Genomic DNA, 18621 nt, shown 5'->3' with positions numbered 1-18621 from the left:
GAAAGTGTGTTTTCTTTGAAGTTTTTCAACAATGAAGTGTGTTCAACAATGTCATGCCCGGAAGTGTCGTGTTTTTCATATACCAAACCTTGTTAACTTATTTTTGGCTTGAATATTAACAAATCGCCACTGAACTGAGAAAGAATGTGTTGCGTATTTTTTTTGAGAATCATTACTAAAGCATAAAATAGAAAAGCAAGGCGTTTCTCAGTAGGCATTGCACCTGAATGTTCAGAAACCTAATGTTTTTGAACTATTTGGTGCAGGCACTTTCGTTGTCATGTCAGTTGCAGTGACAGAGCTACGACTCTGTACGGCAGAACAGACGGAGGAACTTTGAAGCTTATGCGTTTCAGTTGGTATTACTCTCAGCATCGTCACTAGCGAATATAAGAGGGTTCAAATTTATAAGCGGTTCAGTGTTTATTATGTGGTGCGTTTTTCGAGCCACACGATTGGTGTTCAAAGAATATGTGTCCTGCCAGTAATAATGATCTTCCTTAAATAAGTGTTCGCAATGGCATTTAAATACAATAAAGCTTTGGCGCGAAAAGAACAACAAAAAGAAAAACACCAGCGTCCCTCCTCACACCCATTACCAAAATCTTTTCTTTGCGAAAGGACGCTTCGGGCTATGGTTAAATGGATAATCAATTCGGCAAGGCGCATTTGGTCGAACCAACTTTAAAAACAGGGAATTCAAAGCCACGTTTCACAAATTTTTATTGAAAGAAATTTTCTAGAGACGCCTATAGGAATGCAAAATACCTATTAACAGCGAAAGCAGTTCTCGAAATTTGATCATTATGCTTTTGGCACCCATATATCCTTGTAAATTGCCTCCAAGAAATTGGGCTTGTTCATCGTTTCACCAAGACCCTTAGCCCATCCTTGTAGATCCCATTGGGTTGTTCAACCAGCGGCATTGCTTGCTTTGGAACCCCGCTTTTTTTTATATTGATCCCAAAAGCCTCTTAGGAAGAATAGAATCGGTCAATGCAAGTAAATTACTATTGGGGCGCAGTGCACGTCGTGACACAGCGATGGCCTATATTTTAGTCACGCAAAAGCAGCCCGCACACCAAAATTTGCTCCACGGTTGTCTTTGTTGGCTTTGAGGGCCTAGCTTGGGCTTCAATGGCTATAATGAACTTTCCAATTGGGTCTCCAATGTCGTCACGCGTTACATCCCAGCTGACTATTGCATTAGGTTTCAGGTGTACTTGCAAAACTCTGCGCACAATAATAATTGCAATCTAGAGAAATGAGACGTTGGAAATGAAGGCCACTTCCGAGAAATAGTAATAGGCGGGAACTGTGAACACACGTTCAAGTATTTCAATCAACTGCTCTGTTATTTCATCTGCAGGTCGTCTAAGCAATATTCACGTGAATTTATAAATATTTCAGGTGAATATTTTGGTGGGATACGGTGCTGTTGGAAACATGACGCACTTCACGTCCCCGCTTCGGCTAGTAGTTCCCATTTCCGAATTGATAACGGTAAGCCAAGATTGAACCCCTCTCACCCCCTACCCCCCCAATTAATAATGTGCACACTATAAGGCTGCCGCAATGTCGCAGCTTTGTGAGTAGCAAAGCAGTCAACTGTGTTGTCCGGAAACATCGTTTCTAATTGCTGGAGATCAGAAAAGAAACCCATGCAACCTTAGGTGTAAACTGGGGTTAATCACACAATTCAAATGGGGAGCGTTTTGCAGTTGAGGAAGTCAATAATCTGTGAAGCGATATTATTTATTGGTCCGTCCATGTGTGCTTACTCAATGCGGCATTGTCGGGGGAATGCTCTGGCAAATCCTTCCGTTTTCCCCTAAACATACTGGCCAGATGACACAAATTGTTTCATTGCGCAGAATAATTCGTTCTTAGCGGCATTGCGCTTTTGCCGTCGTTGAATCCCTTCTTCACTCAGAAGCTATTTATCCATTACTGTGTATTGAGAGCGTGACATTGATCCAGCTACCTTTGTAGCGTCTTCACCTTTTCAGGAGCTCATTATTTCTGGATTATCCGCAACGTGGTCATACAGATGACTATGACATTGTGTAGTGGCAAACGTAGGTACCAAGAAATATTTCTCCGAAGATTTCACACACCACCTTCTAAAAGAAACATGTTTCACCAAGAAAGTGCATAAAAGCAGCGTAATTGCGATCCGTAGAAACCCCGAGCCGCAGGTTATCCCTCCTAAATTGTTTCCTCACATTAACGGCTGCCCCAAAGTTGACCAGTATACCCTGTACAACGGAAGTGCGAGGAGGCACATGGTCACGTACCTAGAGATGTGCAGACATTGTGCAATGTTTTTTGTTTGAACCGGGCAAACACAACAAGATTTCGTAACAATGTCTTCTCTCACGGAGCAGCACAATGTTAGAGTGCACAGACAAGTGAAGCGGAACTGGATATAGAATTAGGCATTGGGTTCAGAACAGGAAATTCGGCCATGACGTATGAATTATGATGGCTCACAATATGACCAGTTCGAAACCGTGCTGCAGTAACCGCTGACGTCGTTCTGGTAGCATTTCGGCAGGCGTACACGCAAATTTTCTCGCCAGTGTCCCGCCAGGCTACCATGGTTGCCAGACCAAGAATGCCCTCCCCGCTAAACGAGCAGCGGCAGGTGGTCGCCAGTTTATGTCACCTTCGCGCAATGTACTCAAGGTTTTTTTCCCTTTTTTCTGTGTCTTTGTTCGCTTCCTCCCCCCTCCACCCCTCTCTTTTGTTTTCATCATATTCGCGGGTACGAAAAAGGCATGGGTGCCGGTTTTAGCAGCGGCTGTGCTGATTAGCTCGCATCATACATTCGCGGGTACTACAAACGTAGTGTGGCCCGTAAAGGCCGCGGATCGGTCAGTCCGCTTTTGTTACAAACACCTCCGCGCTGGCGCAACGGCGAGGGTTCGGGCCCGGGTTCGCCTCATCTTCCCCACCCAACACTCTTCCCTCTGTGCTCACTGTCCCCAGCCTGGCACCCTCTACCATATACTGCGGGAGTGCCAACGAACTCCAGACTTGCCCCCCCTTTCCAACCCAACCTTCGAGAAGTGGAGGGCTTCCCTGGCCAGCCCGGACCGGATATCCAGCTTAAGTTGGTGACCCGAGCACGGACGGCAAGCCGAAGTCAAGGCATCCCGGACTAGGGACGCCTTCCACAGGGCAACGCCCACACATCAGCCTCTGCTAGAGAAATAAAAATATTCTCTCTCTCTCTCTCTCTCTCTCTCTCTCTCTCTCTCTCTCTCTCTCTCTCTCTCTCTCTCTCTCTTTTCGCTTCGTCTCCAGGGGAGGTTGCCCGCGTGTTCACGGTAAGGTTCCAAGCACGCCAAGCATACCTATTTGTGTGCTCAACTATATGTTATAGTTTGGTGTGCGAGAATGGATTGGAGGATAAGGAGCGCTTTGAGGGTGTTTATATAGTGCTCATAAATGATGGAAGGAAGCAAGACGATCACCTGTCCACTAGCCCGCCGAAGGGGGTTTCACGCCCAGGCATGTTATTGTTTCGTGCGAGCGCGTGCATCCCACCGCTCTCTCCAGGGCTTGGTACGTGAAAAAAAAATCCAGCAAAACAGCCCAACGCTGCAAGCTGCTATTGCGGTTTTAAACTTTTTTCCACCCCGAAGTACATAATGCGACAATATATTTACGGGTTCATACCGCGGATAGTCTATATAGAAACTCAAGTGACCTTCACAGCTAACCGCCACGTGCTGTTTTTTTTTCTCACTAAATATGTGCAGTAGCGTATGCAGGGCCGAGGGGTGGCTTCAGCGCGTCGCCAGAATTCAAGTACTCGAAAGGCAATCATTTGTAACCGCCGCAAACGCCTGCACAGTGCAGAAGATACAGCCGACGACGCAGCAACACCGCATCTTCGGACACACTTCTGAAGTTGAAATGCTACCAAGCATTTGATTCGTATTCAGATCGACGCCAGTTGCGCACAGCCGCAGAGCAGGGAGGACAAGCTGAGACTACCACAGTTGACCGACAGAAAACGCATAAAAAACAAAATGGCGGCGCCCATGAACCGTCGCAGTGTAAACAAGTGTCACGTGATGCGAACTGACCAATGATCATGGCGGCGTCACGGAACAATAGAAGAAGAGAGTGCCGGTACTCTGTAATCTTATGTAGTGACACAAGGCTGACATAGAAATGTCTTGCCGCTTCCGGCGCAGTTACGTACCACCAATTAGTTCTAATATTGATTGATTGATTGATTGAGGGGTTTAACGCGCCGACGCAACGCAGGCGATGAGGCGCGCCGTAGTGGAGGGCTCCGGATTAATTTTGACCACCTGGGGATCTTTAACGTGCGCCGAAATCTCGTACACACGGGCGTTTTTGCTTTTCGCCTCCATCAGAAAAGCGGCCGCCGCGGCCGGGAATCGAACCCGCGACCTCGTGCAATTAGTTCTAATATTGCTACATATTTAGCCGATATTCGTCATCTTCTCTTCACGTTTAGGTCTTCATTTTCACCTTCCTGTTATTTTTTTTCGGTGCTCGTGAAAGAGGGGTACTTATTTCTGCAAGAGCTCTTTCAGCTCTTCAGCTCTTCAGCTCTTCAGCTCTTCTTTCAGCTCTTTCAGCTCTTCGCGAGGGCCGGAAGTGAAAGCCAGAAGAGCTCTTTCAGCTCTTTCAGAGGGGGAGACAGACGGTGCACCCACGACGCATATCTGCGGGTCTACCGCCTGCGACCGCGCTGAGTGCCACGTGATAGCACCACGTGACCCTCGCGCCGCTGTGCCTTCCGCCCACGGCACGTGTAGCGGCCGTATGCGCGCGCCTTGCGAATGTGGTAGGTAGGAGTCACGAAAATTAAAGGAAGCTCACACCAACGTATGGCATCTCACTTATCCTCCGTCTCTGCCGCTGATCTCTTCGCCTCCGTCGGCAGCGGCAGAGACGGAGGAGGAGTGATATCGCCCAAAGCCGGGCTTGAGCTTCCTTTATTTTATGAAAAGGTTTCCAGTGATGTGCTTCACCAATACAACTCAACCAACCAGTGTTCATTGATTGATTTGATTGATTGTTGGGTTTAACGTGCCGACGCAACGCAGGCGATGAGGCACGCCTTCGTGGATGGCTCCGGATTAATTTTGACCACCTGGGATCTTTAAGGTGCGCCGAAATCTCGTACACGCGGACGTTTTTGCTTTTCGCCTCCATTGGAAAAGTGGCTGCCGCGGCCGGGACTCGAACCCGCGTCCTCGTGCCAACAGTTAAATTTTGCCTCTCCATCTTCTTGGCGAACTGATGGAGACGAAATAGTGATGTTCTTTTTGTTCATAAATGATGCACTGGTCTAACCTCAGTAAAGAATATCTCTTTGAAGTAATAAAGGCTGTGGTTAAGTGCATTTAACTTGTTTTCTTTTCACTCTTTGTAGAGCCACGTGTGTGAATTCAAGTGATGTTGCTTGGGTAATAGTTGTGGGTGTCGTTTACAGCTTCGACCAGGGCTACGGCAGCCTGGACAGCACATGGGCTCCTGGACTGAGGAACCACTCTCGCATTATTGCGTAATAAAGTTGTCTCTCTCTCACACCACCTTCAGACGGCGGATTTACGCGCGTTTTTTTTTTTGCTTTCAAAGATTTGCCGTATATGAATGTTCATCTTCAACGGGAAACGTTCTTTACTGCAGGGCGTGAACGACCTATTCACTCGAGGCGGTATGCTTCTATCCAGCCCACTTGTCAGATGGCTGATTGCAACTTTTTGCGACTCCCCAATTCGCACCATCTGCTGGTCACCTTGGGAGCTTGTCCTTGGTGTAAATTCGAAGCAACTGAACAAGGTAAGCGGTGTTTGTACTCCTTGCTTTCTAAGCACTATTATTATACGAAAGCTTAATTGGCCCGTTAAGCAAAAAATCCGGGGTCGGTGTAATTCGAAGTTGTCGGCAGCAAGGAGGGGGTGTCTATTCCACGACAGGCTGCGACGGGCCATGCGGCTCCATATTCTGCGTATCAGAAACAACCCCCAAAGAAAAGGCATGCGTGCCTGGGATATATTTCAAGAACAAAGAAGGAGGCGTGCGGAACGGGCTGAATTTTTACGCAGAGGACCGCTCATAGACAATACATCTGTGTAAACCAGTTTCATTTGAGCCCATACAGTGATAAGCTCTTTACTCCGCCAATTCTCCACTCCCCTCTGCCACCGGCGCAGCAGTTACCAACAAGCCAGGCTGCTCTTCACAGCCCAGAGCGCTCAGCGGCATTCAATTGGACAATGGTGTCGGACTCCCAACTGCGCCAACGACCATCTTATAAATATTTCGACGTTCACGCCTGAAAACCCTCAGTGCCCTCCTTGAGATGGGAAGGCAAGCCAGCAAAGCGCTGACACGTGGCGAGATAAGGGGGGAGTTAGGAAATCATTCATTTCTGTGCAAAAAAAGACACGAATTGTCAGATCACCTGTTCGTGGCTAGGATGAGGTAAATGCGCCGAATGTCTGGCGCTTTACGTTTGCATTTATTTATCTCGATCGTAGATGTGGCGACGACGTTTCTCGCTTCCGACGGCGCGTTTCGACGAGCGGCGCGTGGCACCACCGCTCACCACGCGTTTCAATTTGGCGCCGCGGCGTCCTGGAAGCAGACGACGCGCCTCCGTTGCTATAGCGACGGGGCGCATGCACAGAGAGCAGTAGAAGTGCGATCAAGTGCGAAACATCCCCCTCGCGAGGGGCACGATCAAATGCAGAGCATTTCCGGGGGCGCACGACGTTAAGTAGTTTGCGTTACGCTAATGTTGTTGCACTTGTGGCAACTGCTGACGAGAGAGCGCTCTTCAGCAGTAATTTGAATGAGTCAACGATATAAGGCGCGTTCGTAGCGTCCCATTCTGTGTCGGCTTTGTGGCGCAGTGGGTAGAGCACCATGTACATTGCGTTCCGCCCGCAGGGTCGAGGGATCGAAACCTGGCGCCAGATAGTATTTTCTTTTATGTAGTGTAGGGGGAAGCGTGTGGACTACGTCTACGGACGTCACCGCGGGTGACATCGCGAGTTACTGAAATGCTCTGCATTTAAAAATCAGCTTCATAGTGCCACTCTGTACGAGGACGGGAGCAAGAGGAAAACCAGGAGCCCGCGCCGAGTAACAGCGAGAATTGTGTGCGAGAGGCTGCGCTTGAGCGGCGGGCTTAAGATGAAGACGGGTGACGTGAAGAAGATCGGCCACGCAGGTGCAGAAGCAACGAATTAGGCGAACACAACGGTGCGTTTGCTGCAATTGAGGGATATATTTCGAATTACTTTGCGCGGTGTGCGACACACTGGTCATAGAATGATGCGGTGGGAAATTCCTGATATCGCGAAGCGGGTACGTGCAATAGATGTGTTGCTGCATACATTTCGTGACAAAAGTTAAGTAGAAGCCTTCGAAGTGTGCGGTACGTGCAGGTATTCCTCTCTGCGCAGTATTGTGCTTCGAGTTTGTAGAATAAAATGATACATATCCCCCCCATAGGTGTTATACACCTCCGCTGGCTATCCAACATTTCCGGGCAAAATGGTCTTGGAATTAGTTTTGTCATTAGACGTCTTCCTAAGAGCCGTCAAGAGGCCTCAAAATGACTATGGTTACAGGGTGCACAAACGCATTCATGCCAGAACGCGCGTATTATTTGCGCTGTCGATTCTAACGGTGTTTAGAGTAATAAGAACAACATGTGAACTTTGAACATTATGTGGTTATGAAATGAACATGGTTTGATCTGAGCAGATTAGGGAGACAATTGGTGCGAAATGTGCCAGTTGGCACCTTAAAAGAATTGGCGCAGCTTGCAATAGTGGTGAAAGGCTGGCGGCCCTCTCCATTTGTCGGAGACCCGGCTGTTGCCCCTCACACGGATTTCCAAACTTGCCGCTGAAAGTTCTCCATGACTGGCAGGCGGATCGTTTTGTCCACAGGCTTTCACATATCTCCCAAAGTGAACCGCTTTAGCAAGCGCTAGAACATGCGGCAACCGGCCTCGCGAACTCGGCGTCAGTAGGACAACTAGAGGACGGCGTCCATGGCAAGTATATTTTCGCGCTCCTCATGATGATAATGGCAGTGAATATTATTACTATTACTATTATCATCAACATATATGTGAAAAAAGGGCCACCTTCATCTGGATGCTTTGGGCCAGCTAGTAAATGATTTCTTGATTGATTGTTTACTAGAGAGGACTATAGCCCTCTTAGCACATCCATGCATCTTACCAAATACCGGAAGTCCGCGAAGTTAGAAAAAGAGGGAAAGAAGGAATAGATTTTGCCGGTCACCTGCTTTGGTCTCGCTTGAGGCGAAATAGGTGAAGCTCATAAATACACAGGAGAACGATCGATCAAGCAGGCATGTAAACAGTTCTTATCCTTTTTCTCTGCATTACCGTGGAGTGTATTGCTCAAAATTATTTATCTAATACTTCAACTTGCGTTCTATGCCCGCATTTTTTTTATCAATGCATAATTAGCATTCCGCATTAGCACATCATTAGCACCACGGATGTATTCTGAACACAAAACGAACTTAAATTTTCTAAAACACTGTACAAAGCCTTCCCAGGGTGACTGTCAAACTCCAAACATCACACAACAGACAGATAGACAGACATGACAGGGCTTATGACCCTCAGGTCATAAGCTCTTCGTCCCACGCCAGCACTCCACCGAATGCGGTTGAATCTCGCGTACACGCGATACTTCTGTTACAAAATCAACCAGTCCACCTCGCCACTTTTCCAACAGTGCGATGTGCGTGAAGATCTGCAACACCTCATCTGTGATTGTGCGCGATTTAGTACACAAAGAGTGTCTCTCGCACTGTGTTCGGGCCGGGCGCTCTCCGTAGAACTAGAACTGAGGGACGTATTAGGGCCTTGGAAATCTTCTAAATGTGCCTCTCGTGCTACAAAAGCCTTGTTGGCGTTCCTGTAAGACATAATCTTGTTAAGACTTTGTAAATACTAAAATAATATGTGCTCCTAGTCATCGTCATAATCATCATTGCCACCGCGTTCATGTGGCGTTGCAATCAGGCAGCTTAGCTCGGCTGACATCGCCAGTCTCACTAAATATTGTTCTCTCTGTCTCCGTACGGCGTATACACATCGGCGGCTGCGAAGGTTGAACGTCAAGGGATTGCCATCACATTTCCGTCTAAAGAACAGAACACACTATCGCACCAAGGAACCCATAGCAAATTGTCAGGACATTAAAACGATACTGGCGCAGTCAAATCCAATCCGTAGAGAAATATTTTCTGCGTAATCTCAACGCCTATTCTCTGCAAGGAAGGTATTCCTATATTATGCTATAAAACCAAATGTAGGAAACCAGCAACAAACCTGGAAAAACGCACTTAACCTATGTGTCATCCTTGGAACACAAACGCATCGAAAAGATGCTGGTCTTTTGATTGAAAAGCACTCGGGAGATGGCTTGCTACAAACCGCTGCTATTCATGTCGTCTATAAACACACGAAGCATGCCGTACAACTGTGAAAGTTTTTTTTTACGTTACGCCTATACGGTTATCTTGCTTCGTGGTGAATTACATCAGAACCTCATTATTTACCCCCCCCCCCTTCCCCCAATCAGCATCTTAAGATCTTAAAATCCACCATCTTGCACTGTGAAAAAACTGCGAATATCAATCTGTAACCTATAATTTTAAAAGTGAAAAGTGAATTAAGTACCTTCTGCCAACTGATGTGCATGCCATACCCCTAACGCATGATTTCCACCGACGATGCCAACCTAGTAGGCGAAGAGTAGGTAACCCTCGCGGGCAGGCCGGCAAGGCACTGCAGAGGATCAAATACTTCAAACAGTGGAGAGTAACAGAAACATGCACGCTATCACTACGTAACTACCTAAACTGCTGTGGCATCTCAGCGAGAAACCGATAAACGACTTAGAACAGCCATCTGCGAAAGCTTTTGCGCAGGTAGCACAGTTTGTACACACTGCTCTAGAGCCGTAATAAACAACGGCTCCTCAAGAACAGTCTAGACCCTTTCGCCGATACTGTTCGCGTCATAAAGCTCCGCTTCCAAGCGCACCTTCTTTTACATATACAGGGCCGTGTCTTCTGGGGAAAATCGTACGCTCATCCTTTCTCCCCTACCGCCTACGAAAAGCAAACCGACGGTGTAGGTGCTACGTCGTAGATGAAATTTATTTCAATAAAGCATCGAGACAAATCAGAATGCTACACTCATCCCGTTCACACACAAGCAGCTTTTAAGTCTACTTCTGGAAATACAGGAAATTTCAATGACACCTTCACGTGGGACTCGCAATACGTGATCCGTTCGTAAAATATGCTGCAATTAAATTAATTTAACAAGCCGCTCCAGTTTACATCCTGTGCATGGACCAAGGTACGCTCACTCACGTATTTACACGGTACTTTCCCAACAACAATACGATCGCATACATGCTCAAGAGTTTTAAAACACTTGATGCCTGCGTTAGCAATGCATGGTGCATATTGAGTGTGGTCACGATATGAAACGAAGTAATCGTTCCGCAGGCAGCCCTAAGCCATGACCTGAAAGACGTAGCAAAAATGGCAGCATCTCCACTCCGTGGATGATGACGTGCAGAGTGCGTCGTCATCCACGGAGTGGAGATGATGATGGGTGTGGAGTACGGGGAGTCGAAATGACATCCAAGATGAGCCCCGAGTTGCATCCGATTTGCACCCCGACTGTCATTCGATTTGAGCCGTGAGCTGCACCTTGATTATTCCCTAAATGAGACTGCAACTCACGGCTCAAATCAAATTTCGCTTAATTTTCGCTTGATGGTGGTGTGCGGACGGATGGTCGCAGACGGACATTGGGAGGTCCTAAGGTCCGTTAAAGGGAGGTCCGTTACAGCGAGAGAGTAAGCCGTTTGACTCCCGGGTACTAACTCACGGTCGTAGCCCAATGGGTAAGACGACTGACACGAACTCGGTCTGGTCTACCAGACGCAGGCCCGAATACTGCCGGTGCATGTGTGATTTTTCGCGATTGTAAATGCTATGCCCACAGACACGGACAGACATTGTGCGGTCCTAAGTTACTCCGCACCTAAAACAGCAGAGCCGCATGGCGCACCAGGAGCTGTTCGCATTTCGAGTACCTTGAGGGAGAATTAAATTGTGCTGATACGTCCCCCTAAATGTTTATCGAGGCGAGACGCGCTGCATATATTAAGTAGGGCTTGATTCGCCTCTTACGGCTTATATAAGTGTTAAAGGGCCACATCCATAAATACTGTGCTGTAAGCGTTGTCGAGTGTGAAACGCGTGAAAGTATTGTTGTCGTGAGCGCAGGGAGTGCCTCTGAGCCTCTTTTGTCGCGACTTTTTACCTCAACACTTATCTTTTCTTCTATTCTCCATCACTCTTCAAGCTGGGCTACATCACCAAGGAGTATATGGCGCGTTTTTGCTTTGGATCAACATGCACTCGTTTAACCATGCCAATCCTTAAACTTTCGGAGAAGCACCTACGCTATTCCCCTTTTGTCCTTGGTATGAGCAGCTGAGATAAATTTCGATTTCCATCTTTCCCCCTGGAAGTGAATGGAATGCAAGCAATGGATTACGAGCTAATCATAAGAATTACTTTGGTCGCCATTGAATAAAAGGCGCACGCGATCTGTTACGAAGGCTAACATTGTTATACATGGCACGATTCCAACTAGCCTTATCCCAACTACAGCTATTCCCACCATTCGACTGGGGAGCTGTATATGAGGCTAAACTGGGTAATGTCGTGGTCCGCGGCGTCATGGCATGCGGGGTGGTTTTTTTAGGCATCAGGATATACATGGGTAGGAACATACGCTACTCGTCTTTGCGCGCACAATAAATAGCAAACAGAAACTCCCCCTCGTGGCTTCTGACGTGTATCATAGATGACTGCCTTACTGGCCGATCACCTGGGGAATTCTGCGTGTGTATGTCTACTCGGTAGCTAATAGCAATACGTGAATCAGGCCTGAGCACCTGACGTCAGATGAAATTGTCACTCGTGAATGAACCCAAGTGGCTGTGTCGCTAGACCTGTATTTAGATTTAGGATCACGTGACGGTAATGTTGAGCTTCGCAACGTGGCAGTCAGCATCAGTCTTATTGTACGTCACGGTACTAGTTTAGGTTATGTATCAAAGCCTTACTTTCGCTCAATAATTGGGCTGTCGCTTTCGCACTGGGGCCTCAGGTCATCGTATCCCTGTATTTTAGGCAGATTTGGATAATAATTGCGGCATTATCTTACATGCAGCCAAATGAATTCCCAGTAGTATACCCTAGACTCGCTACGCCGTCTAATGTGTGACTACACCGTCTGAGTACGCCGTCCAACTCCATCGTCTGACTACGACGGATGTTGGCAAAACTGGTGACTCGCTTTGATAATATTGTGCAATCTCATATTGCGAACGAGCGGTTTGTATGGCTCTTATTTATACTACATCCTGTTAGCTTCGCGGTAAACCACAAGGCACGAACACTGACCTCTTGTTTGCATTTGACTTTATAATATGAAATACGTTCTTTTGAACGCAGACGCGTATTCCCGTATACGAAGCCAATCTTCCAGTTGGTTCCTCAAGCCAGACGGTCCTACATTACACCCAGGTGAGAAATATTCTCTCTTAATGCACGACGCGTCAAGTCATCATTTCTCACTTATTCTATCGCTTGAAATCGTAGCTCTCAGTATACATATCACGGGTACACCTAAGCTCATTGTGGTCGAAGTAACGCTACCTAGCGTCGGCTATGCTTTCGTAGTTTTTTAAGTCGGTGACTTTTATGACCATCGTATGTTCAAGGTAGTTTGCCGGAGCTATGTATTGCTCACCACAGACAGGAAAAATCCTTGCCAATTTTTTTCCGAGAAACAAGCATCGCGTAAGGAAGTTTTGTGGTTTGAGTCATTTATTGCTTATAAATATTGGACACTTGTGCTACAAAACGTACATTCGCAATGCAGCTGAGGGCACCTTTCTAGTATAGCTACGCCTTGGATCCTTACTTGACGTAATAAACACATCCTTTATCATAAGAAAGTGCACTCCTGCACAAGAATATTATAAAACTTGATATTTCAGTCGGGAGGAAACCGAACGGACGTTTTAGAATTGCCGCCGGCCAACAATGGCACAACGACCCGTGCAGACTACTCACTAAACTTTGTCCAGTCGTGCATACCGGGGCGGAAAGCAGCTACCACTCTAATTCTAACCTAGCTGCTCTAATACGTCTCAAACCCCGGACGCTACACGAAGTCAAAATATCATTAGCATTACATAACTAGAGTATTCCATGAGTGGTTGGACTAAGTCTCCTCCTCTTGTAGTGACCGCCAACGTTTTCCGGAAAATCATACGGTAACTGAAGTGGTGCACCGATGCCACTGGTATGGGAATACTACTTTAAGAACCATCAAAAATCACTGTAATTAAATCGGAGAGGTTAACTATAGACAAAGACGCTATGGACACTGCTCTCAGCCATAGGCTGAATGTACGCTTTACATCCAACAAGCGAACATTGCCTACAATACTTTCAATATGTCTCACTTCGATAGCAGAAAACGGGAGCACCTTCCGTGGAACTGTGATATCCGTCCACGCCAGACTGCCGTCTTGGATTCACGCCCCCAAGCTTAAATGATTTAGAAGTTCGTATAATATTTTAATCTGTTGTCGGCAATAAACGTTCGAATACGGCTCTCAGGTACAACATTTACCCCTTGATATTCAATGAAGACCTGTGAAAAGATCCCTCTCAGGTATCACTTGACAAGGTAGAACAGACGTTACCTGGTAGCGGTAACGTCTGCCTTGTGTAGGCCCCACCATCAACGCCAGAGTTACCGAACGTAAGCGCCTCCAACGTTTAAATCATTCGGCATCAGGAAATGGAAACACGGTGCAAACGACAAGCTCTCCCTGCCTTAATCTTGTGTTTGATTTTTGTTAACAAACACAGTAGTTAGTAAGGTGCACTTTTTACAATCCTGACTTCGATATAGACCTTCTGGTAAATCTGGCCACATGTCTGTCAAGAAGCATGTTCTTTTATGTATATTCCTTCACAACAACGCATTTGTTCTCTGATAGGGTATAGTTGACAGTCTCTTGCAAAGTAATATTCAGGAATAATTTGTGCAGCTTATCGGTATATCTGCTCTATCATTTGTAAAGTTCACGTTGTTTACGAAGTGCAAAAATATAGATTTTGAGGGGATTTCACGATGTAACTAAATGTTGTGAGTTGGCTGTTTCCTTTTGATTTTGTTAAAATCTACGCATAAATATGCTGCGGACAAGGCACTCTCGGTATCCATACAAGATGCTTAAGAAACTGACCAGGTTGTTTCAATTCATTTCATTTATTTGCTCCTTAAAGGCCCAAGGCCATTACATAAAGGGGGGGGGTGGTTCGCGTAAAGGTATAAGAATACATATAGTTAAAACAACCACAGCAACAAAGTAATACAATGAAAATAAACATCATATAGGACTAGCGAAACTATTGAAAATATGATGAATGGGGCATAACAAAAGGAAAAAAAACAATGGAATTGCCATAATCGATTCGGAAGGACTATCACGTGAAAGCTGATAGTTTAGTAGTTTCAAGTTTTTTGTGAAAGATTTTGTGGTTAGTGCGTGAAGCGATGTCATTGGGTAGTGAATTACAAATTGCAATTGCGTAAGGAAAGACACAGCTATTTATTGATTATGTCCGGTACATGGTTCTACAGATTGGGTGACTGTGGTTCAGACGGGTGAAACAAGAATATTTCACATGGTACTGCTTTTATTCAGAACGAGCAATGTGTTAGGTGTGAGAAGCAATATGAAAGGACAAGTCGCCAAGGGAGACAGAAACCAGCACAAGTTCACGTCTGCGACACTTTTAGTATTGAGAGCGGTCGTTTTGAAAATGAAAATTTCGTTCTTCTCGTGCAGATATACAGAGCGCAAAACCTGGTGAGATTTGATTACGGGAGAACCGAAAATCTCCGTCGCTACTCACAGGTATGTCGTACGTGCGTTTCTGACTCGGTATTCGTGATTAAATTCAGCACTCTGCAAGCACTGGCCTTCCGCTACACATATCAACGTTTTAATAATTTTTTTTTGTAATCAAGTAATTACTATTCGCAAAGTGACGCGTCTTTAACTGGGCACAATCCCCGTTTGCGAGATACAGTGTTTGTAATTTGAATTCATTTTTACTGTAAAGAACCCAGCCGCGTTAAAAAATTCACTGACACCACGTGGTATGGGGCTCTTTTGAGACGGAAAACAGAGGCAGGCGACTGGAGGAGGCAGCTGAATTGGCGCACTTGGTACTGGAAAACGGTCGCGACTATCCGGAGCGTCACAGGGATTGATTGATTGATTGTGCGGTTTAACGCGCCGACGCAACGCAGGCGATGAGGCGTGCCGTAGTGGAGGGCTCCGGATTAATTTTGACCACCTGGGGATCTTTAACGTGCGCCGAAATCTCGTACACACGGGCATTTTTGCTTTTCGCCTCCATCAGAAAACCGGCCGCCGCGGCCGGGAATCGAACCCGCGACCTCGTGCTCAGCAGCGCAACGCCTTAGCCACTGAGCCACCGCGGCGGGTGCGTCACAGGGATTGCACGAGGGTCAAGAGTACGCAATTCTGGCCCTGACCTGGGCGCACTCGCGCCTGCTCTCTGACCTACTCACGATCAGGGTCTGACGATCAGGGCCTGACCTACTCACTCTACACGTGGATGGGCTGAACCTAAGCGGTTTACTTAGATTCAGGTGGAACGGGTACTGAAGGGAAGTTTTAAACATTTTCAGAATCGACTCTTCTGTTGAGTAAGACAGAGGGGGCCAAATGAATGGTGAAGCGACATCTAAATGGAAGTAAAAAAAATACAGTGCCTCCGAATAACGCTTGATAAACTTACAGTGTGCGCAGCAGCAGTCTGGGACATTGTGTTGCCTCATCGCTTGCGTTTTTTTTTTGCTAGGTGTTCAAATTTCGAGAAAGACGGCATAAAAAAGCGTATATTTTATGAAGGTGCATTGCTTCAGATGTGTTAAACACTATGCACCTTTGGCGACTCAGTCCACGCGCACAAGCTATGTTATACGCACAGAATCTTGTCGGGAAGGAAAAACACGCTGAGCGCTACTAGCGATGGACTAAACGTTACAGCAGTTTGACAAAGAGGTCAAGAAATTCTGGTTTTGCAATCTGTTCCGCCCATAAATACACGATTAAATGAACTACGCCCGCTAACTTTCGTTGTAGTTGTTCTGTGCTAACCTGCAATTTCATTTTGGTTTGTCTTATTTTGCCCTTTTATTGTTCTATTCATGAATCCCGAAGTCAATACATGCCCTCTTGCAACATATCATCACTTCTAGGTTCATGGTATGATTACGTAGAACATATTGCTTCTGTTCTTCCTCTTTAGCTTTTCCCGGCCGTAGTATCTTCTTCGGACTTTTTCTTCAAATCGTCTTGTTATTGTAGACGTGAAATGCCAAAAGCCGAGCTTTTGTTCTAGTAACCTAATGTTTCTGTAAAGCTGCACTTACCAACTGCCCCTTGCTTTCAAGGCTTTGTTTTCATATTTCTTGCATTCCTTCAGTTTAATATTTCTTGCATTTCTTCAGTTTGTGGAAGGCAGGCAGAAGCTAAAACTTGAATTTATAGTTAGTAAACGGGCAATGTTGCTATTGAAATAAAAAAAGGACGTAGCCCAACCTTCTGACTTTAAAGAGAGCTCGAAACGAAACGATTTTCAGAATAGGCCCAATTGGCTGCTTGACGACAGCGTGGCTGGGAATTGCGCTCGGAAAGTGCAATGAGTGCACGTCTCTGGACGGTGCTCCAACAGAGTACACGCCATCTTCTTTCTCCTCAGGAAAAGCCACCCGTATACCCACTGGAAAAGATCCGAGCTCCTGTGGCGCTGTTTAGAGGTTTGGCCGACATTTTAACACAGCCCAGGGACTACGAAGACCTGAGGCAGCGGTTGAGGCATGTTCTGGTGGCTGACTACACAGTGCCTGACCCCAAGTTTACGCATCTAGATTTCGTATTCGGCTTCAATGCCACAAAAATCCTGCACGTTCCCATGATGAGCGTTTTGCGAAACAACACAGCTTCTGACGCGTAATTGGATTAAAGCTATCAATTTTATTAAGAAGAAAGATGTGATGCACTGAGATTATTTGATAAAATTGCACTGACGTTCCCTAGATATTTTCGCGCGTGCGTCTCTTCGGTCTTTTTGTTGCATCAAATAAATTGAACGATAAACTGCTGATTTCTTGTTTCCTGTCTGAATGCCCCCAAACTTCAACAATATTTAAATCGGAATGTTGGTGTTTTCACTCTGCTGCGCTGACGTCAACAATGAACGGCGGGTAAATTTAGGCACATGTTCATTGTTACGGGCCTAGGGCGCTGAAGTTAACGTGAACACACAGTGGAGAAAAAGAACGAGAAGGCTTAGGACAAAGTATATGAAACCTGGAAGCACAGGGGAAACGACTAAGCCAATAAAAAACGAAGCGAAAGAACCAGACACGACATGAAAAGAGAGGATAGACGGAAAGAAGTCCTTCGATATCTACAGAATGGGGAAGCGGAAGATCACGAGAGAAAAGTTCTTTGATACTAAGGGAGTGCATTGTTTTTGATGCCCGGGCTGCTTTCTTGCGAACAAAACCACTTATCCGCGAGCCGGTACAGGAAGAACTGTGCGCAGGTTGCGGCAGGGTAGCCAGAACCCACGCGACATACTGTAATGGAGTGCAAACGTATGCGTTCAGTTTTCAGTGAGGGAGCCATCCAGCTTCTGGAAGCCCTTGGCTGTAAGTTTAACGGAAAAGTGAATTAAACAGCAGTAGAAAAGAGGGTTAGAATATTGGTGGAAAAAGAGCAGAGAACAATCTGGGAAGACATGCGAACAAAGTCAGACTAAAGCACAAAAACTCCATAACGGCATTTTTTTTCGAGGTGATTGTTACACAGTGGCGTTACGACTAAGGCTTCTGTGCAACGCTACCCCGTTACAAAGTGGAAGCCTTCAAACATCACCGCCATCATTGGCCCCACCACATCGGCGCGTGAGGTCCATAACATATTCGGCAAAGTTGAACCGGCTGGCTCAAACTCACTCAATTTATTTCTCTAAAAACTGCTCACTCAACCTTGGATTCATTGCCCAGCAACTCATCTGCGCTCGCTCAAACTCGACCTAACAGCGAGTGGAAGACACAGAACACATTCGGGCTCAGAACTACACTGGACTTAGATGGACTCAGGACTCAAATATTCAAATATATTGAGAACTCAGGACTCAAATGTACTGAGAAATCAGGCGTACGCAGATGGAGTCAAAGCTCATATGCATAGAAAATTTAAAATACACGCAGGTTCTCGAATCATACGGGCTCAAATATTTGTGCTCAAATTCTCGCGTTTCTCATGGCGTGATCGCGGAACTCCAATGACGTCGGAAACAATTTTCGCTGCAGATTTATAACAGCTACACTTGCTAGGCCATGATGACTAG

The 18621-nt window shown here is 46.3% G+C and overlaps 1 protein-coding gene across 1 annotated transcript in view; it reads left to right on the top strand.

The window, feature by feature from the left end:
* Positions 1-17222, top strand: part of LOC144168057 (lysosomal acid lipase/cholesteryl ester hydrolase-like) — an 85730-nt gene extending 68508 nt beyond the window's left edge. The window contains exons 5-9 of the mRNA XM_077697143.1: positions 1411-1503; positions 5680-5832; positions 12598-12669; positions 15015-15083; positions 16963-17222. Of these exons, the coding sequence (XP_077553269.1) occupies positions 1411-1503; positions 5680-5832; positions 12598-12669; positions 15015-15083; positions 16963-17217 (642 nt within the window). The 3' untranslated portion in view covers positions 17218-17222. The remainder of the gene's footprint in view (positions 1-1410; positions 1504-5679; positions 5833-12597; positions 12670-15014; positions 15084-16962) is intronic.
* Positions 17223-18621: the final 1399 nt, after the last annotated feature.

This window comes from Haemaphysalis longicornis, unplaced genomic scaffold (genome assembly GCF_048455015.1).
Source record: "Haemaphysalis longicornis isolate Haplotype H1 unplaced genomic scaffold, Haemaphysalis longicornis Haplotype H1 scaffold_2, whole genome shotgun sequence".
Taxonomy (NCBI): Eukaryota; Metazoa; Arthropoda; class Arachnida; order Ixodida; family Ixodidae; genus Haemaphysalis; species Haemaphysalis longicornis.
Note: the sequence above shows the minus strand (reverse complement) of the source record. Positions and strands in the feature narration are given on the sequence as shown.